This window comes from Hippocampus guttulatus, chromosome 2, assembly GCF_054856545.1.
Source record: "Hippocampus guttulatus isolate MCC_2025c chromosome 2, RoL_Hgut_1.0, whole genome shotgun sequence".
Lineage (NCBI taxonomy): Eukaryota > Metazoa > Chordata > Actinopteri > Syngnathiformes > Syngnathidae > Hippocampus > Hippocampus guttulatus.
In genome coordinates this window covers 9,648,132-9,671,558 of record NC_141262.1, presented here as the reverse complement: position 1 = coordinate 9,671,558, position 23,427 = coordinate 9,648,132, and the positions used below count along the sequence as shown (strand labels likewise).

Here is a 23,427-nt window from a genome sequence, read left to right as displayed (position 1 = left end):
CTATCCCAGCTGTCTTCGGGCAAATTTTGGAATGTGGGAGGAAATCGGAGTACCCGAGGAAAACCCGGCAGGCTCCGGGAGAACACGCAAACTCCACACAGGAAGGCCCGAGCCCGCATTCAAACTCTGGACCTCTGCACTGTGAAGCGAAATGTGCTAACCAGTCGTCCACTGTGTTGCCTAGAAATCAGTTTGTTGAACAAATTATTATCATAACCACCGTAGAAATATTTCAGGAGCCTCCTTGTCACCTGTCACTTGTGCGGCGGGATGAAGAATGCGGGGTCGCACTGACGCATGATCGGGGGTGCAAGGCGGTCTCCGATTGCTCATGTCACATGCACGGCCGACTACATTACCTGCCAATGTCATGCACGGATCCCAGCGAGTCTATTTCGGTTTCCTCCGAGTGAAACATGCTCTATTTGTGTGTAGTGCACCTCCAACCGCCCTGATTTTGATGTCACCAAGATTGGCCTGGAAAAGACAATTTCAATGCCACGATGGCGCACAAAGGTGCAAACACCCGATTCCGCCAATTCAACCAGCGCAAAGTCAAGCAAAATACCAAAAGAAAGCTCCGCCCATGTGCACAGTTAAACTGCACTTTGCGTTGGACTTGTGCTCTGAACAAAAATATGCCCAAAATATCTGGTTTGGATCCCGACAAAATTCTGAATACACTGTGGAGCAGCAACCCGGCCCCACTTTCCTTATGTCTTCGCTGGATATTTTTTGCTTACCTTGAGTGCTTATCATTCAGAGAAAGTTTGAATTGCAGAAATCAATCAAATTCAATCGATGAATTTGAATTTGAATTGACTCCCCCGTTGAATACAATTTGAATTACTTGAAATGGAAACGAATTGAATTCAATTCGTAGAAATTCATTCTCATCACATATCAGCTCCAAACAAACTGTCCAAAATGTTTACGCAACCATTTTAAAGACTTTGATAGAGCGAGGTACTCTGGAAGATGATGCAGAAGCCGTTCTACCATCAGATCAAACCATTTGAAAGTTTTTGCAATAATGACGTTTCATCTGAGACTGCTTTTAACCCTTTTAACCTGATAACATAATAAGCTGTCCACTGTAGTTACTGCTGTCTCTAAAAGGGTTAATGTTAATAAAAACAATTACGATACTTCACTATTTTCTATAAATATTGTGTAAATAAACTCATTCAAACAATATTGTTATGGTAGTCATGTGCACATAACAAAGTGCACAACTGTCCGTGTTTTATGTTTATTATTTTACTTTATGTTCACTGTTTTGTTAAGCGCTTTGTTACAGCTGCAGCTGTTGTGAAAGTGCTATATAAATCATGATGTATTGGATTGTATTGTACCGGTAATTCATATTGTAAATTTTGTATAATGATGTTTTTTTTTGTTTAATGCGTGGCATTTCAATTGTACAGTACTTCCTGCAATTTGAATTTGAATCGCAGTTCTTTATCCTGTTTGGAATTTAGGGGTCATTCTCGATTCAATTCTAAATTTCGTACAGCTGTGAATCTAAGCGGTTCAAAAATAGTTAGCCTCTCATGTGCAACCAATTTACCAGTGTGTGGATGCAGAACCCACGATGAAGCCACCAACAAACAGCATATAACCTTGAAGCTATAAATACAATGTGTACATTTGTACTATTCGTGCAATATTGTTTAAAAATGTTAGGCTGATGTTTCGGCTTAGCTAGAAGCCATAAATTGTGTGCCCTGTTGCTGCAATATTGTTACATTCATATTGAAAGTGTGATTGCATTTTTCCAACGTTCTTCGTAAAACGCACTTGAGTTTAATAAAAAGGCTGCAACAACTGACAGGGGAGAAATTGCTCTTATTCACAAAATGTATTTCCTCTATATGAAAAAAGCCTATATAAAGTAATGGTATTTATGAAAATGCACACTCTCTCCGTTGATGGAAGGTTGTCTAAAGGGGATTATTTTCATTTTACAGCTGACAACCAAGCCATCTGACGTCACTGAAACGAGGCTTCTTTGTCTGTTGTAATTGTCCCATTATAGTTATGGGAGGCGGTGCTGCACCCACTAACACAGCAAAGATAAATATTACTCACTGGGCAGGGGGAGCAAACGGCTATGCAACTTTTCAATTTCAATGTCAGATAAATGTAACTGCTTTCAAAAGCATTAAAAAGCGGACTCGGTTACCTACACACCTTTGAACAAAATTCCATTGAAGTGCAGTATTGGAGGTGGAAATGAATTTAGTTATGTGTGGATGAGGAGGGGCCCCTTTACTTGGGCCACCACATGACTTTGTACGCCACTGCTTGACTAGAAGAGATCAGAGAGACGGAATGGAGAAAGAAAGGTAGAGAGCTGTAGGTGGAGTATGAAGGAGCCGGAAGAGAGAGAGAGAGAGAGAGAGAGGGAGAGAGAGAGGGGGGCGGTGTCTAGTGACAGGAGAAACCTCCAGCAAGTCCGCTCGCCTTGTTCCCTGCAGTGTGTCAGTCAGACACAGAAGTGGCCTCCCTGCACCGGAGTGGTCGGAACTTGGACTTACTTCGACCAAGGTTCGGATTGTGACGCCACCGAACGAATGCAGGTAAATTGGCAATGTGATGACAGTAAAGAGTCGCGCATTGTTCGACTTTTGGCTGAGACAAGCCGATAGAACAAAAGCGACTAAATAGTAAAAAAAAAACCTAAAGGGTTTTGTAAACCAGGTGAGCTAATTGCTTCAAGACCACAACTCTGCGTTGCTTGTAATGCGATTTGAAAAGAGAGCGCACACATGCTGACGATCAATCCTGCAAAAATAAGCAGCGCCTGCTGCTTTTATTTTCCTCCGTGCAGTTTGGCGCGCGCGCATGTGCGTGTGCGTGCGGAAAGTGTTGTTATCCCACTTGAATGCTTGGACTCCACTCCGTCCATGTTGCCACTCAACGGCTCATCTTATTATGTCCTTTTCTTCCATGCTTTGGTTTCCAGAAGATGTTCTTCTCTCTGCTCCCTGTTGTGGCTCTCTTGCTGAGCACACAGTCTGCACTGTCTGGCACAACCAACGACAAGCGGCTGACTACCGTGGGCCAACACTCCAAGGACAGATCCTGGAACAGATACAGAGATGTGAGTTTCTTGGGAGCCATTACATCTCACCAAAAGGGACAAGTAATTAGATTGTGTGTGTGCGTGCGCGTGTGTCTTTGTCTCACTGTGTCCTTCATGTACTAGATGTGTGCCAGCAGGCACCCATCCACCTTGTAGAGACGCCGGGGAATGGTCTCAGATAACTCGTTTGTGTGACTTTGGTCAACACTTTCAAGCATCAAAGAACTCTACGTCATTGGAGTTTCACGCTTGGACTTTTTGTGATAAGAGTGCTAACTAGACAGCCTAAAAGTGGCGCACAGTGATAGACTCTTTTTTTGCTTTACAGCGGTACGTTGATTTACAAGTTGTAATTTCTTCCCTGACCGAGATTTTAACTTTCATGAAAATGAATATTCTGAATTTCAATGAATTAAAATTTTATAATCCAGTTGAGCCCTTAAAGCCCCAAAACATTTTGGGTAACATGTTTTTAATAGGTCTCTGATACTACAATACTGATTTCCAACCGAGCACAAGTACTTACATTTGAGTACACAACGATATGAACTACTGATACTCGATCATTCTATAACGTCTTTTGTTTGTGATGAACATTTGTTTTATTGCACTGCACTATTCTTTAGAAACACAAATTTAACCGAGCATGTCAGATGCAATAATTCAAATTTCGTAGTAGGATGAATATATGCTTGTGAGAATTATATAATCTTTTTGTCATTTTGCTCGAATATTCCTTAACTATTTACAGTTTCCTGCACCAAACAATCGACGCTAATTGTATTAGCACTTCAATGTCATTTCGCATCATATCTTACCTTTAAAACTAGCATTTTTTGTAAGAAGACACTATGCGTTTTGTTCAAAATAAAACGTCATTCTCTTTCGTGAGTTTTACGGTTAATACCAACTAGAAATGTCAATAAACAGCTTTTATCATTAATCTAAAAATGTAAAAAACTACAACCACGTCACTCTTGTTTCGTGGATTTCAGTCAAGCAGATATTGAGTTATATAGAATTATACAAACAAGCATAGCTGAAAACATCCTGACTTTATGATTTGGGCAATCACATTCTGTTATTTGGAAGCTTCAACCAGTTGATGAACAGCACATATTTCTCATTTTATTTTGACTTTCCCAGACTCAATTATAAAAGAGACCCTCCGCAGTCTCAGCAGCTGTGCAATCATTGGTGTCAGCACAGTATTGACTTGCCTTATTATGCACGATGCTTCAGTTGTAACAGGATACAGCCCGCTGCCATATTCTCAGGAGATTTCAGCAAAGCGTAAGATACCTTTGGCCTTATTAAAGCTGGCCATCCTCATTCAGTGGAGCTGTGATGTGAGGAGGAGAATTAGTCTTACATTCAGCGAGGGGCTTTTCACCTGCAATGTGTGTGTCAATTTAAATGTTCTACCTATGTGACTGGAAGTCATTATCTGCAAACTGTCTGTGGAGGGTGGAGGGAGGGATTGGAAGGGATAGAAGGCACAAAGGATGGCAGAACCTGTGACCTTTTTTTTCTTTATGGCTCAACACACCACATACAGCAGAAGCAGACATGCTTACCTGTGTATCATTTTGTGTTACCTTCTCCCCCGCATAGAGGAAACGACTATAGCGATGCCTTTGACAAAAAGACAACCGTATGAAAAGAGATCATTTGTGCTGTCAGGGGACAGTTCGGTCTATTGAAAAGGTACACAATTCATGGCTTAGCAACAAGAAATGCTGCAGTTCAATTGCTGTGAAAATGTGCTTCAGTAATGGTCAAAATGCACGGACTGCAATTACAACTTGATCAACACAGAAGACAAAGTGGAGGCTTCAAGTGCTGTAGCTTCCGTACTATTTTTTTGATGACTAACTAGGTGATTAGCAAGACCATCCATTCCTTTTCTTTGCCACATGTCCTCACTGGAGACAAAGTGCATACTGTACAGACAAACAATCATTCACACTCACATTCACACCTAAAAACAATTTGGAGTCTTCACTGAACCTTCCCTGCATGTTTTTGGAATGTGGGAGGAAACCGGAGTACCCGGAGAAAACCCACGCAGGTACGGGGAGAACATGCAAACTCCACACAGGAAGCCTGGAGTCCAATTTCCAACCTCAGAACTGTGAGGCAGATGTGCTCACCACTCCTCCACCTGGCTTCCAGTGTGCAAACCCTGGAACAATAATTTCAAGGGCTTGCACTACTCTACAATGGTATTTGATTGGTGCCTTTATTTGTAAAGTCAACAGGACTTATAGCCTATTATTTCATAATTGCTTCCTTTATTATAATTGTCTCTCACCACGTCACGATTTGATGACAAATCAGAGGGCTACAATTTCATTCTGTCCTGAATATCGATGCTGATTCATTCTCCCACTTTTAAAACTGTATTTATAATGGAGAATATTTTGGAGGCTAACGAAGTAGATACGGTCCATTTACTTCTATTATCTTTCATTGGAGGGCACAAATTGACAATATTAAATATTTGATTTCTTGTTCTTCTCATGGTCCCACCACTGTGAGAGGGGCCATAGAGAAGGGGGGCAATTTGCCTGATTGAGAAGTTCAGACTCGACATCGTGAAGTGCTTACTTTTCCACTGCTACATACAGTACAGTGTACACCGTCCCCACTAATAGATTGTACACTAGTTGTCGTTGTTATACATAACCAAACCTTAAGTTACAAAACAAGTGTGAAAGTAGTTTGTATCAGTACCTACCTGTCGTCATGTCAACAAATAGGTTCCATTCAAAAACCCTTTTTGTCTGTCATTCTGACATAGAGAGGATTTATTTCACCCGATTCTTGATGCCTGTCAATCAGCCTTGTTTGTCCTCAGCTCCATTCTCTTGGCATCATGAACTCCACATTATTTCTTCCGTGTTCCTTTCATTTTCACATTTTCCTCCATGTCCTTGGAGCACAGAATGACCCCTTGCTTCCTCAACCATGACACTGTCTCGTTCCTATCTGCCGGACTGCCGGACCCCTACTCCCCACATTTCTTTCCCTTTTTTCTGCTCTGCCCTGCCTGCCACGTTCCACTCTACATCCCTGCTGATGAGACACTTGGTCACTTTCTGCATATGCATGAGGGTCCATTTGTTGGCAGGGGAGGTGCAGAAATAGTCTGATAGGCAGAGTTTAGCCGGTTTATCTCAAAAACTCAATTTAAATTGGTTTTGATTTATTTGACCGGTTATCTATATTTGTCATAGTCCAACTGCAATGTTATGGAAAATAAGCGAAATATTTAGTGCCTTTATTTGCATTTACATATCAAAAATGTCTTCTTTCAGTATTTATATGCGTTGCACAAACTCTAATTTCTTATTCCAGTCAATGAATACAAATGAGTGCTGCATTAGAGAACCAGTATAAATAAATACTGTAGTTGAAGACTAACATCATGAAAGGAAAGTGCTTCTTGATTGAACAGAGAGGTCAGTGACTGGCTTTATTATGAGGTAACCATTTCTCATAGTAACTGAATAATGACATTACAGACCATCATGTTTCCCCACATCTCGGAATGTCTTTCCATACTTATTTGTGTCATGTCTCTGTTTATCGAAGTTGCTTGTTAATGATGATACTAGGGTAGCCTGTAGCCTTCCAATGAAGTCTTGTCACTCTACAAATACTTCAAAAAATAATTCGCAATGTTTGGTACAAGTGGTGTGGAGTTGCATTCAGACATTCTTTGAACTGATTTTCTTTGTTCGGCTCCACGACAGTAGGATAAGTGTACATTAGAGACACATGAGCATTATCATTTAGATGTTGGCTGCAGTATTGGGAAGGTAGCCACTGTAAACATTTAGTTGCATTGTTTCCATTGCAGAAGCGACTTGCTTTCATACCCTTGTTGCGTTACATTTGCGAATCCAGCTCCCAAGGAATCGGGCTGCTAACCAATCCGTTGTTTTGGCTGTGGGAATTCGCTGACATGTCTTATTAGATGAGGTGTGGAAGGCTGAGCCAGTCTAATTCTTCTCTGTCACTCACTCACGCTTGCATGCACACTTCAGCTCTGTGTTAGTCCATCACCTTAAGGATTGTTTGTGTTGAGTTTTATGTTCATGAAAATCTACAAAGTCAAGTTACTGCCGATGTAATTTCCACTCAGTCACAATCACCACTGGATATTTGTTTCACGAGTATTGCTGCAGGGAAACTTAGACAAATGACATAGTAGCATGCGGCAATTTTTGGAACCGGGGTTTATTTCAATGTTGCTGCTAGACATGTATAACCTCCATCAGCCACATTTTGACAAAGAGTCGGGTAAACAACACAAGGAGGCACATAAGTGTCGTCTGTAGTTATGATGCTGATGATGCATCTCATTGTTTTTGAGAATTATTTGTCTGAGTGCTTGGCTCATCTCACTAATTGAACCCACCCGACTTCGATCATCCTAATGCGGATCACCACATTTTAAAAGCTGCTCATTGGAATCCTAAGCTGTTCTAGTCAAACATTCATGTTGCACTTGTCTTAACGAAGCTATTATTGGACGATCAACTGCATTGGTCTCTGTCGAAACAGCAAGACTAATCGAATAGTGAAAGCTATTCAAGAATCTTGAAGGCCATTACATTTTGGTCTCTCTTTTTTATCATATTTGCTGTCTGATAATTGTGAAATGACGAAAATCGCCATGTGAGTGGGCGGCGCAATATTCCGCAAGAAACAATAATTTATTTTACTATTTTGCAGTCTATCGTCTCATTTTCTCTTCCCAAAAGACTGTGTGCTTTGTGCCAGAAAGCCTATGACACTTATTTGTAAAAGGAATTTGCAAATGCATTGTTGAAAGATAATATGAAGCTCCCACTATTCTAAGATATTCTACATTATTTTTGAAGGGATGTGTGAGAATTTCTCTCCGTTTATCTGTTTAGCCTATGAGATTTCTTCATACCATGCTGATTCATACTTCACTTTGTTTTTGTGCACACTTCTGCTGCAACTAACGGCAGTCACTATTGATGAAATCTATAGCGCGGCGTTTCCATTTTCTTTCAAGTGTGTCTTCAAAAGGGTCATGGCTGAGCTGGACCCTAAGATGTTCTCAAAATTACATTTCAAGCAAGTGAAAATAATCTTTATTTAAGTTGATGCCTTTGATTCCATGCCAACCATTTTCAAAGCAGAGATCCCCATGTTGCCAGCCATTTTAGAGCTCTTTGACAGATTTTCACGACCCACAAATAGGCATTGGAATTGAAAACCAGTTCTTATCGGACCCCAAAGATTCACTTCCTTGGCGTATTTTGCTGTTCTTATGAACGGTTCCCTTATCAATTCCATTCGGGGTGAATGATGTCACCACATTCGTTGTATAGCGACCCTTTTCAGTAGCGCAACCACGACGAAACATGGCGCCGGATGCTTTACAGTTTGTTTACATTTTACAACTAAAGAATCACAATATCTTGCAATAGTTGCAAAGGTGATATTTTGTCAAGGGAGGAAACACTACCTAGATACAAACATATTTGCACACACAGCATGCCATAACTTTTAAATGACGGTCGCGCTTTTGATCCTCTCCGGAGTGCTCAACCCAGCAGCAGCGGCAACATAACGACATCCTCTCCTGTCTGTACTCCAGGCCCCTCATGTACAGTACAAGACTTGCGTGGCTCTCACACTAAAACTCGACATATGGCCAAATCCAGAAAACGTTGCCTGCACAAATAAATCTATACGCATGAATCTCTGTGTATACATGAAGGCAAGCGCATTCCTTCTTAGAGTACCAGACTCCTCCTTCTCCACGCCCTTGTATAATCATGCAAATTAGCATGAACGGTGCTTGCCGTTGAGAATAATTGTTCTGCATGATCTGATAATCAGATTATCAAGACATGAGACACCAATTAAGAACGCTGAACTTCACAAAATGTACGCTGGTGAAGCTGGGAAACAAAGTCGAGGCCCGAAAGGCTGTTGTCCTTTGCACTCTGTTCTCTGGAGTCAGCACCTTCTAATAGAGTGCTGAGCAGGGACGGCAGCCCGGACTCAGCAATCAGCACTCCGCGCTCCCAAACAGAAGACGTGGTGGCCGCGTGAGTTCAGTCTCCGAGTTGGGTGGATGACACAATCGTAAAAATGTCCCCTCAGAATATTTGTATAACCTGGTGTGTAAGGAGCGAAGGAATCTTTCTTATCTATTCCCATCCCTCCCCTTTTTTCAGAAAAAAACTAAGTTGCTTTCTTGCTTTTTTTGGTTGAGTAATCGACAGTAGAAAATGGGTTGGTTTTACCTAAAACACTGGTTTCTGACCAAAAAGCTGAGAAAACAAACTTGTGAAAAGAAACATTTCACGCAGAATGTGTTGATAAGATATTTTGCTCTTGTGACATTTGAAACTCTAAAAACAACAAAAAACTAAGATAGTATGACTCGTCTTAAACGTCAGTGTCTTTTTTACATGGCGTTCATTAGTCACTTCATTAATTGCATCGGCTTTTCTCACGATGCATCCCTGCCATCTGTAGGACTCTGTTAGTCATTGCAGAGGTTTACAACCAAAAGTTCACCGACAAGCTGAGCGAGACCCTCTTCCAATTGTAAAACTGGCTGAACTTGGTGAATAAAATATATGACGGTTCACGCTTGGATTTGAGTGGACAAACATAAATAAATATCCACAGCAGTGAATGATTTAATGGTGTTACAAACCTTAGTAGTTTAGTTTACATTGTTGGTGAGAATTTTAAAGTTTATGAGTTCAATGTACTTTCTATTCCAGATATTGTGTGCTTTGCATATTAAAAAAAACAAAACAAAACATGCTAACCTTTCTGTTCATGAGGTTCTGTGCGTGTAGACTCGTGTTTTTGTGGCTCCATTATAAAGATTTTTCTAATGATGTGATTGTTAGATGGTTCAATGTGTTCAGGACCATAAGAGAATGTTCAAGGTTGTCATCTTTCAGACATATTTTATTGTTCGCAATAGACGGCAGTCTCTCTTGGGCTGCCAAGCACAGTAAAGGCATTATTGTGTTTGCATTTTATTGCGTACATGCAGGACACGTTGGGAGACTCTGAAATGACATTTTATTTTCATTCCAACGAAATACCAGTGTATCACTTTATTTTTTTTTTTTCACCCTTCATTGAAGGATGAGATGGGCTTCGCTGAGTATCCAAAACACTGTACTCGGAAGACATTTTCAGTTTGTGCTTTTAAATGTCATTTTCTCTCCTGTCCAAATGCACATCCTGGTGTGTTTGTTCCAGTTTTACAGCAAGGGGGGAGGGGCCGGGTGCGGTTGAGTGAAGCTGATTCGAAGAACCTGCGAGTCACCTTCACAGGCACATATCCCCTCTGAAGAAACACTTCTCAGCCAGTGCATAGTATTTTCGTCAATTAAGCTAATACTTTGTTGAAAACATGTCAATCTTTCTTATCTCCAACACGCGCTGTCTTCTATTTCTTTTTCCTCCTGTTAAGCTGCCTCTGTATTTTTTTTCTACACATGGTGTGTCATCTCCACTCTCACCCAGTGCCTCCTTCCCTCTCGTTTTATACTCCACTAATTCCTAATGAAAGACTGCCCTTCAAAATAAACCCCCTCTCTCTGGTTGCTTTCCACCCCTTATATGTCCACCCTCAGCGCACGTGCCCTTCGTCGAGCTATTGATCGCAAATGAGAAATTGCACATCCAATCTTCAATTGAGAACTGGGTAAATATCGCATAGTGTCCCTGTTGATCCCATTTTACAAGGACTGGCTGGCCATGTGCATGCCTCTCCAGCTGCTGTCTCTGCATGTGTTCCAACACGCACGCGCACGCGCACACACACACACACACACACACACTCTCGCACACCCTTAGGCTTCCAATGAGATTGATCAGACAAATTATAGGGCTCGGTCATCCAGACGTAAGCCACAATGTAATCAATAAGAGTGAGAAATGCAGCAGCACACGAAGAGAGTGGGGGGCATTTCGGTCATAGGCCAACAAAGGGTCACCGTTCACTACGATGAGGATAAAATGCGTGTGTGCGCGAGAGAGACTCCAGACAGGTGCGAGAAAGGGTTGCCAACGTAATTTGGACGAAGCGAAAGTGAATGAAAGCAAAGGCGAGAAAGTTGAAGCTTTCATGTCACGCCCATCGATACTGACTGTGTGGACTGAGCAGCTGAACAGAAAGAGGATGACAGCAGGCTGCGATCCACCATAAATTCTGTGTTGTGTTTCAGTCTGCTTTGTCATGACTTCTCCTCTAAAATCCTCACTGCCTCTGTTGGGGTTCGGCATCAAGTTGAGAAATTTACCAAGACGGAGAAAACACACTTGAACTCCTTGAAAATACCCCACAAACATTTGACTGCAAAATGCTTATTTTGGCAGATCATAATTTCCTGTGGATAAGACACCCCATGATATAATATGCCCCCCCAAAATCACCCTTATTTTCGATGGACAGTCTAACCTGTTTTGAACATATACTGTACACCGTTTATGTTTTCACCCCAATATACATTTCAAATCCCTGATTTCATGTAGTTCATTTTCTATTTGGCGATTTTGCTTACAACAAACACCTTTATAACATAAACTTCATTATAAGGACCAGATTTTCCTCACAAAATAGTGGAAATGCCTTTGTTACAACCAAGTGTGGGAAGCTGACTGCCACTGCAACCTGAACTAAATGTACAGCATGGGATTCCCCTCCATTGCTGAGCAACATTACTGATCCACTCATCCGTTGTTGTACTTCCGGAGGCATGGCGCGGTCCTGAGCACATGGTCTGAAAACATGTATGCTAATGTCTGTGAAGGCTTTCGAAAGGGAGTGTCCCAGACGACGCTCAGCCAAGACTACGAATTGGCAACAGCAACAATTTCGACAATCATCTATAATGGCAACAAACTCATTGCAGATTTCGAGGCCAACAGATTGAAGGATGATCGTAAATGGCTTCAGGGCGTGGCACATCCTGAACTGGAGAAGAGGCACTTTTTATTTGCTGACTGAATGTTTTCTTCATACTCTATAAATTTGTAGGTTTAAAGCCTCTGGTTCCTGGAATATGTCCCACCGGATCACAACAGGGTTGTTCCACACTGTGACAATGAGGCGTTCTAAAGTGGCCATGCCAGCCCAAAGCTCCGGTCCACTGCTCTTTTGCCTTTCTCTGTGTGACGTGTGCATCGTCACAGCCGACAACAAGGCCCTCTCAAGTTGCTTCGCCAGCAAGCTATCTGAAGGGAACATGCCATTTCAGGGTATAGGCTTAGCTAGCTAGCTGAGTGCACGTTGCAATTGTGCAGGATAACTGCTGATGTTAACAAAGGCACACAAGTTCCTATTTCTTTGGGGGTGGGGAACTCATGCCAGACTCAAAAGTGTGTCACCAGGCACCATTTTAGACACAGCAGAAAAAAAATGAGGAAAACTGAAATCATGAAAAACAGGTTTATGCTATTCTTGCCAATTTTTTTCCCCCCAGCAATTATCTTCAGACATAACGAAAGAGTTGAAAAATATAACATGGCAAAATCATAGCACATTTATATTGTGTTAGGTTTTTACTTTGTCATTATTTTTACAAAACAAAACTTTTACATGTCTAAAATTACATTTGTGTGCACAAAAAAGTTGTACGTGAATGGCACTTTCATCATGTGCACTCACATGATGTCTTTATTTCATTGTTGGCAAAACATGATGCTGGCTTTATGTCAACGTCTGATCTTAATGAGATTATCTTGCTTTTTGTTGTCAGTGTACCACTGTAGATGTCAAAATGGTTTTCTATCTCTTAGTGGTTCTGTTGCCACTAATGAAGCTGTCACCCCACTATGTGTAGTTTCTGATATGCAGTCAGACGGTTCTTCCTCAGGGCCTGCTGCCTCACCATTATTCTATTTTGAGCAGTTGAGTTTTTAAGTATAGATGCGCCACAGTAACCTGATTAAGCTTCAACACCAAACACAAAGTCCCATTTGGGAGTGTTAGAATTCAGTGGCATTGGGGACAGTGACGTTTTTGTGTTTGAGCTTTGCTCACTGATTTATTTATTTATTTGTTTTATGATTCTTAAAAGCTGACATTGCAATACATCCCGACAGACATCTGAAATTAAAGCGCATAATTTATTGGGCACTTCTGACTGACGCTATAATGAGGATACCCTGTAGGTTTTGTTTCTCTGTGATGTCGAGTTTCAAGGGTTTTTTCCAGGGTGATTTTGAACTGCAAAGTAGATTCAGCTTTTCTAAATGTTCTGAACTCCCTTTTCACACGTAGCAGAATAATGCTACCTGGATGTGTTGCCGAAGAAGACTTCTGCGTGAAAATAGGTCAACCTCTTATAGTTGATTTCTTGTTAACTTTAAGGCCATCCATCCATCCATCCACCCATCCATCTATTTTCTCATCCACTTATCCTCATGAGGGTCACGGGTGCGCTGGAGCCTATCCCAGCTGTCTTTCGGCAATAAGCAGGGTACACCCTCTACTTGTCGCTCCACTTTCCTCCCACATTCCAAAAACCCATTAATTAGACGAGGCTGAATCTACAGCACCTCTCTCTGGTGGTTGCCACAAAGTAGTGAACTCAATTTCGTCTCAGTTGCTTGAAGAGACGATCAATCAACAGTGCTCGACACTGCGCCCATTATGCTCGCAATTGCTCCCATTTTTTCAATGCGTGCTGGAAAAAAATAAAATATCTGGTCACGCAGCGCGAGTGTATGTTTTAATGCTCCTACCGGTACATACAGCAGAGGCGCTCCAACTCTGTGTCCGTCTGTCAGACTGCACACAGAAGACGGAACACGCATCAGGTTAATTCCTTCCTGTATAAAGAAAATAAATAAATATCAAGTCAAGAAGAACTTTACAGCACAGATGAAATTTCCTCCATCCTAAACAGACAACAGACAACAAGAGGAGCCGCTACGGGTGCCCGCACCACCATCAAAAGAACACTGAACATAAAATGACAAAATAATACAACACAACACATGAAATAGACAGTCGTGCCATCTTAAAACTCATTCAGTACCAGCCAATTCTAGAGGAAGTCTGAAAAGATGTTTAAAAACGTCTTTAGGAGTGAATGAGTTTTAACCACTTTTCCTCCATTCACTTTGTTGTTTGAAGCAGTAATAGATGAAAGAGGAGCGAATCAAAGTGTCCTTTTCACCAGTGGATCAAAGACGTCATGCTTCAATGTGCACACGTCTGCTTCAAGCTAAGCTTGAAAGCAACAAGAAGCTGTAGCATCCATTAATGAAAAAGAGATTGGCTCTCTTCTCCTGTCCCATGTAAATCCGCTTCAATTCCAAGCCACGACTCCCAGTTTCACATACGCATTGGCGCTCTGCGCTGACGCTCCTTTCTTCTCATTTTCGGCTCCTCAAGCCATGCATCCATCCAGCCGCAGACACACCTTGAGTATTATTAATTTTTTAATGAATACAGTATTTTGGAAAAACCCAAAAAGCACTGAAGCCCCAAAATGGAAAGCGCGAAGTGGCGATGGATAACTAGTGTGTAAGAATGTTTTGTTTTTCGCAGTCAATTGTTCTAAAGTACCGGTATTTAAAAATGTTCAAAATGTATTTTGATTTATTAGTACAGTAAATATTCTCTAGTACGGACTCGTGTTTGCTCTGCCCAATTTGTCCTGATAACAGAAATTCCTCATTTGGGAAATGAGCATGGTACATGTCCTTTATGAACCTGCAAGTATGTTGACAAAATGCATGTGTAACAACACAATCAATAAAATACAAAAATATACTGTCCAAAAACTGTTTATATAACAAAAACTGCAATACAGGTGTATCCAAAAAAATCACAACAGTAAAATACATACAGTATTTTAATGTTTATTTTTTTCTGTCTTGGGAAAAAATGTGTATTTTGGATTGTTTTGTTGGATGCATTCTTTGGTTTATGACAATGTTTGCCTGCGTGTCATACAGTGTTCTTGCTAGTTGCAAGTAACTGTCCCGTTGATCACTGATGTCTGGTAATTCTTGTGCATACTGAAGGATTTTTGTTGCCATTTGCATTGCTTCCTTGCTGGATGGTGGCTTGTCATCAGGAGTTGAATCGATGCCTTGTTTTTTAAAGTTTCGTAAATTTGCGTCTTTCCGACTCCAAGTGTCTGCTGGATCTTTTTAACTTTGTGTCCAGCCTCGCTCAAACGGATGCATTTCACTCGCTCCGCTCCAGTCGTTAACAGTTCTTCTACGTTTCGATGCGATGATCTACACGACGTAAGTGAATAAAGTTAAAATCTTTCGCAATTACAGTAAAACGCACGCCAATAAATAGTGAAGGATATTCCTTTCCATAGAATTCCGGGGATGGGAATATTTACTGTATATTCATTTTGTTGAAACTGTTACAAATAAATCCCTTCTTCTTACTGATGATTTGAGTTTTTGCACTGGCATCGTTTCCGTTTTTGACTTCTTTTCAACTTTGACCTGTTTTGTCATCTGCTGCTTGTTGCAAACCAAATTGATGTTACCCCAAAATATTTTGCAAGTATATCTTGAGTCACTGTCAATCTTTACATCATATGAAACGATGGTATGCCAATTGCGACGACGATACATCAGCAAATACTGTATGCGCTGTACCTCCCCCAAAAAGGGTGCGACCAAATCGTTGCTGGTGTGAACCACTGACAAAGTTGGAAGCACTACTGCTACCAGTGCAAAGGTTAGTGTCGAGCCCAGATCAACCAACAATTCCACACAATCGACAATTCTCTATAGAATCAAGAAAGGGACCAACTCTTTAGGTTGTTAAAATTTCACCTCCTGTAGGTGTACCAGCACTAATCTTCCATGAAATACCGTCATGGATGCTGGAGTGAGATATAAAGCTTTGCTCGGAAGCACCCCCTCGAAAAACACATGCAACACCAATGCGTGCTGTGCAACACTAAATTAAGGTGGATTATGGCGTGATTGATCAGTGCTGTTCATTTTGTTCTGCACAATGATCATTCTATTCCCTCTTGGCTTCTTGCAATCAGTCTCAGCCACGCTCTGCACCTGCATTGTCCTCCTCTTTCCGAACAACTAATGAGGTTTTATCTTGAGCTTTATTGTGCTGTATATTTTGTTGGTATAGGTCGACTTCTGCTCGCCGTAACACCCTCTGTACTGCTTTTCCCCTGCAACAGCATCCAAACGGTCCTCAACATATAAATGGAACTAAAGTGAGCATTGTCAATCACTCATTCAGTGAATTTATTTTTACAATCGCATTCTTCAGCTTGGCTGACATTTGAAAGCATCTCTGCCAAGCCTGAGTGTGAAATGAATCATGGGTCATCTATTTCTCTTTTTCACACTTGTCCAGGTCTCCTTTCGATCACTGGCAAGAATTCTGCTCTCTCTGTCTGTCACCCTTCCACTTTGATGTTTGTGGTCTGGAAAACCATGTCAGATTGAATTGGTCATTATCCAACCTATCCCCCGAGCACATGGATACGCTTACTATTTGTGTGTGCGAGGCTGTGCGGGTGTGAGAGATCTTGTCTGCTTTAATAATTCAGGAGATTCTGCTACTGCAGCTTGCAGGATGCTCCTCAGAGTGAGAGAACGCAAAAGAGTGAAGGGGTGGGGTGGAGTGGTGGGGGTGGTGTTGTCAGGAGATTGACACAAAGATCTCTTCCTCATAGCTTTCACTGCCTTGCCTTCCCCACCATGTCATTTTGGAAACATCTACATCAAGACGTGTCCCTGATGTACACTCGTGTTTTGTTAGACAAACAGTTGGGGATGTTTGTGAATTGTAAACAATTGTTGAGCCCTGCAGGCTTGTTATGAATATTGCATTAAAAGTCATAGACCTTATTTTGAGAGTGTTGGCAGGTAAACCAGTTGCCCTCTGGGTAGTGTAGTCAGAGTGGATTAGCTTGAGAAGAAAGTCAAGCTTCCAGCATATTGTTTTTTTCTTCCCTCCAAAGTTCCCACTGAAAAGCCCTTTTTTTCAGTGGAGATGTCTGCAGACTCTCACACCACCTGGCCTCCATTTGTCATTTTTGTCTTGTGAAACGATACCATTCATCAAAAAATAACCAGTAAATATATTTACCCAAGGCGGCCCGGTAGTCCAGTGGTTAGCATGTCGACTTCACAGTGCAGAGGTACCGGGTTCGATTCCAGCTCCGGCCTCCCTGTGTGGAGTTTGCATGTTCTCCCCGGGCCTGCGTGGGTTTTCTCCGGGTACTCCGGTTTCCTCCCACATTCCAAAAACATGCGTGGCAGGCTGATTGAACGCTCTAAATTGTCCCTAGGTGTGAATGTGAGCGTGGAAGGTTGTTCGTCTCTGTGTGCCCTGCGATTGGCTGGCAACCGATTCAGGGTGTCCCCCGCCTACTGCCCGAAGACAGCTGGGATAGGCTCCAGCACCCCCTGCGACCCTAGTGAGGATCAAGCGGTTCGGAAAATGGATGGATGGATGGATATATTTACCCACTGTGATTTAAATGTGTGCTAGCATAGTAGTAACATATTTTAGCAATCCAGACACCATGCAAGGCTGCAATCCATTTGGATTGCAGGACAACATTACAGTTTGAAGAACTGTCAATACTTCACCCATCCCAAACAACTCACATGTCTCCAACTGAATGATTATGGAAAATAATAAAAATTAAAATTAAAAATTGCGATTCCAATCTCACATGCAATTCTTTTTCAAGGTCCTTTTCCATTATTATGTTTTTTTTACAAGTCATGAATTCATCTTTAATACAATGAACAATTAACAGATCTATTCTAGAGAATAGGACATTAAGATGAAGGCAAATGAAGCATTGATTAAAATGAAAGACAGTTTATGTAATTACAGGTTTACACTTAGGAAATACTTTGACATGTCATCTTGTAAGCATTCACATTGACAACATTATTCTGACAGATGGGTGTGGCGTAAACACATGTAAATACTGCTTTACTGTAGATCAATAAGAAATCAAAAAAATCAAAATTGAAGATTAGTACAACAATGCAAACAAATCTGTGGCTTCATCGCTTAAACATGTCAAACTTTTCATGCTGCAAGAAAAATATGATGTAAACAAGTGGAGTGCACTTCTTAAAACTTATTCAGTACCAGCCAATTCTAGGCCCCATTTTTTTTTTTTTTTTTTTTTTTTGTCTTGCAAAAATTAAAAAAAAAATGTATCTGGGGTTGAACGTGCGAAGTGTGAAAAGACATATAAATGTCTTTGGGAGTGAATGAGTTCAACACTGAATGTATCTTCATTGATAAACACAGTATACATCGCAAAAAAAAAAAAAGTTGCGATCTCCAGTCAGTAACATCACATATGCTAAAGTTATACCTGCTTATATGACGTAGAATTACAAAAATTGGCAGCCTATTTGACAAGCGGTGGCACCTCATCGATGCAATGGCGAGCACCAATCATTTCGTCTGTCTCTATCTCCATTTTCAATCAAGTAATCAGACGACCCAACATCTGGCCACATACAAACCGATTCATCCTCAAGTTATAAGTCAATTTAGCAGGTTGCTTCCATTTTCAAATCATTTGAGCGGCGGATTTATTTTGATTGGTTACCCTTTAATGGCGCCCCATGTGCAATCAGAGTCATGTCAATCAACGTCAACACTTTAATTTTATTTTACACGTGTTCGCACATGACAGGTCATCTATCAGCACAGACACTCATTCTGCTTTATCAGCCACGCACTTGCACACACAGATGGTTCCCTTGAACACGCGCATCACGATGGCAGCCACACAAAACACACACAGGTTTGTTTTTTTAACCTCACGACTCGAAAAAGATCAAGCATGTTTGATACTGGCCTTACGGTCTCATGAGAGAGAAAAGATGACGCACACTGACACGACAGCAAGCTTTAGTGACAGTAATTATGTCTCTGCCCCCCCCAACCACACACACACACACTTCATGCCTCACTGACCATTTAAATCGCAGCTTTTGCGATTAGTCAATGACATTTTATCAAATCACGATTATATTGCAAATTGATCGTTCAGCCCTAGTTTTAACTTAAGAGTTTATTGAGCAATGGAACTTACGTAAATTTATATAAAATAAGGAAAACAGAATACAGTTCGTGTGAATGCTTTTTTTTTTTCTCAGCGCTGCCGCAATAAACAAGTAGAAATCACAGGTTTTGCACAAGGCAGTTCCTGAATTACTGCTATTCTCAACTTTGTCATGTCTTATTTGGAGGTCAAGAAATTCACAAAGCTCACAGCTGAGGCCTCGCTAAGCAATAAACAGGTTGGAATGAAGGGCTTAAAGCAGGGGTGTCAAACTCATTTCACATTGTGGGCCACATGCGGCCTCGGTAGATGTCAAGTGGGCCGGGCCATTAAAATTATACCATACTCTGCTACAAATAACCAAAATAATTTGTCTTTCCTTTGTTTTGGTCTAAAGAAGCACAAGAACATTCGGAAAATGTTGAACATATCTTTTACAAAACATTTCATGAAGCACCTTAGATTTCCTTAGCCAAATGTGCAATTTACTTTTATCATTCACATATATACATTGCAACTGATCCCACTGATTGTACAAAGGCACACAACTTTAACAAGTAATCGGTATTGAAAAATATAGTCATACACTTTAAGATGAAACAAGATTTATAAAGAAATGCATTTTTAAACCATTTACAGATGTGTATATAAAATTTTAATTTAATCCCTGCTTACACCTTACAAAACTAAGGAGAGTGCAATTAAATGTGTATAGAATAAAGTATTCACATGTCCTTGATAGCGTCTGCTGTTTTGGGTCTGTCTCAGTGACAGACTGAGACTGCGGTTGTCTTCTTCTCTGATCTAAACAATGTTGTCGTCTACTCTGATCAAAACAGTGTGTCCCCTAGTGCAGGGGTCCCCAACTTTTTTTGCCCCACGGACCGGTTTATGTCAGACAATATTTTCACAGACCGGGATTTAAGGTGTGGCGGATAAATACTACAAAATAATATAGTAAGAGCTGCACGAACACTGTGATGTTTTCGAGAGATAATAATAAACACGAGGAGTGTCTAATCTGGCCGCAACACTCTGATCGCTATGTTAATGTTTAATGCCTTCAAAATACGATACAACGCAAATGCAAAGTGCATGAAAATGTCAACTCACCACAATGCTGAATTAGTGCGAGCCCTGAGCTTGATTCTCTGCAACCGGGCAGTCCCATCTCGGGGTAATAGGAGACACTGACACCAGAAGTGTGTGCTTTATGTCGAGTCTACTTCATAATTTTGTTTTAGTCGCCGTTGCTGCACAAAACCCCCGCCTCACACAGGTAGCATGTCGGATATAGCAACAGTGCTATTGTGGCGATCTCAGAGTATTCAGCCATAACTTGAATCCAGAACACCGGCAGAGTTGTTGTCTCAAACGTACTTTTAAGGCCGCCGTCATTTGCGATCTCCAGCAGTTTATTTTACTCATTTAGAGAGCTCCGGCATTTTGTTTTTAGCGTAATCAGTCTCGTGACGGAGAAGCGTGGTTTGACGTGCGTCAAGAGTGACACAGACGGATGTAACAGAGAATCGGGTAATTTTTCAAAAGACTATCTTTCGTATTCCAAAATAAATACAACACAATTAATGTAAGTTCTTATTGTGTGGCCTGGTACCGGCGGTTGGGGACTCCTGCCCTAGTGGATACTCCATGAATTGCACCTTATTAAAAAGTATTCATTCCGTGTCTTTTATGCATTTTTTTTCACTTTTAAATGATCCTGCAGGCCTGATCGAACCTCTTTGGAGGCCGGTTACGGCCTGCAGGCCGCATGTTTGACACCCTGGCTTAAAGGGTTTGAATGAGTGATACATTACAAAGAGACAAACTCTGCAGACAGCTGAGACAGCACAACGATGGGTGTCAAGAAAAAATATCATGCAATCTTTGTTCTAGTGATGAAACTAAAAAAAAAAAAAACGGTGAGCAAAAATAATGGCCACGGAGAAAAAAATATTGCTGAAAGGGTACTTGCTTTTTAATCCTTTTGGAATTCTCAAGTAGCAAGCTGTTCTTAGTCAGATGGCAAAGTAAAACTGGCCAGCTGTTTAAAGTTGGCTTTGAAACCTTAAAAGTCAACTTTAAACAGCTGGGAACTCGTCACTCGTCAATGGGGAAGTATTTAAACTTTGGTGCATCATTCATGGTCCACGAACAGCCCTTTGTTTTTGCATGCACTTAGATCGCCATGTGGCATCACGATAACCGTGAAAGCTGCCTTCAGTCTTTTTTTTATTTATTTATTTTTTAATTTTTTTATGATTTTCAACAAAAACAGGACTGTGCACTGAATGTGCAAACACAAACAGAATCTCAAATCTGCTATAGGAACAAGGCTGAGGAAGGCAACTAAGGATGTAACGCAAAGTCAATGTGCAAAACATTTCAAGATAAGATACAGGGGGGGGGGAGTAGAAGACAAAAAGTATATAAATAAATATAAATATAAGCATATTAAAAATGAGTGAGTGGGGGTGTCACCATTTTTTTTTCTGGTGAATATATTATTTCCCAGCGGTCAAATGGTGAGCGTGTCAAACTCACAGTGCAGAGGTACCTTGTTCGATTCTAGCACCGGCCTCCCTGTGTGAAGTTTGCATGTTTTCTCCGGGCCAGCGTGGGTTTTCTCCGGGTACTCCGGTTTCCTCCCACATTCCAAAAACATGCGTGGTTAAACACTCCAAATTGTCCTTAGGTGTGATTATGAGAGCGGATGGTTGTTTGTCTCTGTGTGCCGTGCGATTGGCTGGCAACCAGTTCAGGGTGTCCCCCGCCTACTGCCCGAAGACAGATGGGACAGGCTGCAGCACACCCCGTGACCCTTGTGAGGATAAGCGGATCAGAAAATGGATGGATGGATGGATGGACATATATGACGGCCCAGTGATCCAGTGGTTAGCTCATCGACCTCATAGTTCAATTCCAGCTCCGGCCTCCTTGTGTGAAGTTTGCATGTTCTCCCCCAGCCTGCATGGGTTTTCTCGGGGTACTCCCCCAACCTCTGCACTGTGAGACCGACGCGCTAACCAGTTGCCCACAACAAAAATGTTTTTAAAAAATTGGTTCTTCTGCAGCTACGAATATTCAGCAATACCAAAATAAATGAATTCAAAATGAACCCCAAAAGCTCATGTCTGATAACGGACAAAAAGGAAAATGAAGGACATTTGCCGTAACAGCAAAAATTGTGAGGATGAAGCGGCTCAGAAAATGGATGGATGGATATTATTCCCCACTTGTTTGCCCAAAGAACCATGCTGTAACCACGTAAACAATTTTATGAAAGCCGGGGATTTCACTTTACTCAAAAGCTGCAGATTTCCGATAACAATCTGCAAAAAGCAGGTCTTCCAGCTGTGGATGGGAGATGACAAAGAAGACGCTGCTATAGGCCCCCTAATGTTTTTTGGGTGGGAAAGGATTTGCTTCTACTCGACATTGCCATTTATTTTGATTACTGGATTATTTTCGTCACCTGCTCATACCTCGAAAGGCTAGCAGGGTCCTTTAAACCAATGTGCCCTGGCAGGTTTACTGTCGATGTAAGTCCGTATTTGCTTTTTCAAACTGGGTGGGCAAAAAATGTCAGATTTTTTTCCCCCTCACTTAAGTCCTCACTGGGTTTCACGTACATGTTTTGATTATTATTGTTCGAGGATTCCATTTTTGTTTCCCCGAGTCGGGGGCAGTCGGGCTGCTCAGAGCACCGCTATGAGTTACATCATATCACACAAATGTTGACAAGTATTTCTTCTTGGACTGTATCTACTGTATATTAGTGCAACTGCAAATGCACTGAACATTTACATAAAGCTAAAAATTTGAGGTCCACTTAATCGCCTTCGACTTAGGTTGCACCATCAGTTAGAAACATGTCAAGAATACTGGCACCAGCTGCAAATTTTAATCAAAGTAGAATGTACTATCATCTTAATTGCCTCTATCATTAATTCACACATACCTTAAAGCATTCTGGCTGTAAGTTAATGATGATAATATAGCTACCAGCTGGTGCGATTTGTTTCTGAACCGTTTAGTCGACTAATCCAGGGTTCGTACGGGTCCATAAAGTTCATAAAAATCAATAAAAAAAAACTTGTAAAATTATGTTCTTAATTGTCCATAATTTTCAGGGTAGTCTTCTAAAACCCATAAAAATTAACCTGTGGTGTTCATTTCATTTGTGTATGTCATTTTCCCCACCCTTCCAATTCATAATTTTGTCGGAACATGCAGGACCTGGTACCCACTCTGCTTTTT

The 23,427-nt window shown here is 41.2% G+C and overlaps 1 protein-coding gene across 3 annotated transcripts in view; it reads left to right on the top strand.

Annotated features, from left to right (window-relative positions):
- Positions 1-2,434: 2,434 nt before the first annotated feature.
- spock1 (SPARC (osteonectin), cwcv and kazal like domains proteoglycan 1) overlaps positions 2,435-23,427 on the top strand; it is a 98,522-nt gene continuing 77,529 nt past the window's right edge. For 2 of the 3 annotated variants that reach the window (XM_086135153.1, XM_086135135.1), the window contains exons 1-2: positions 2,435-2,582; positions 2,969-3,106. In XM_086135153.1, coding sequence (XP_085991279.1) covers positions 2,577-2,582; positions 2,969-3,106 — 144 coding nt within the window. In that variant the 5' untranslated portion in view covers positions 2,435-2,576. The remainder of the gene's footprint in view (positions 2,583-2,968; positions 3,107-23,427) is intronic. The other variant, XM_086135144.1, reaches the window with a different exon arrangement.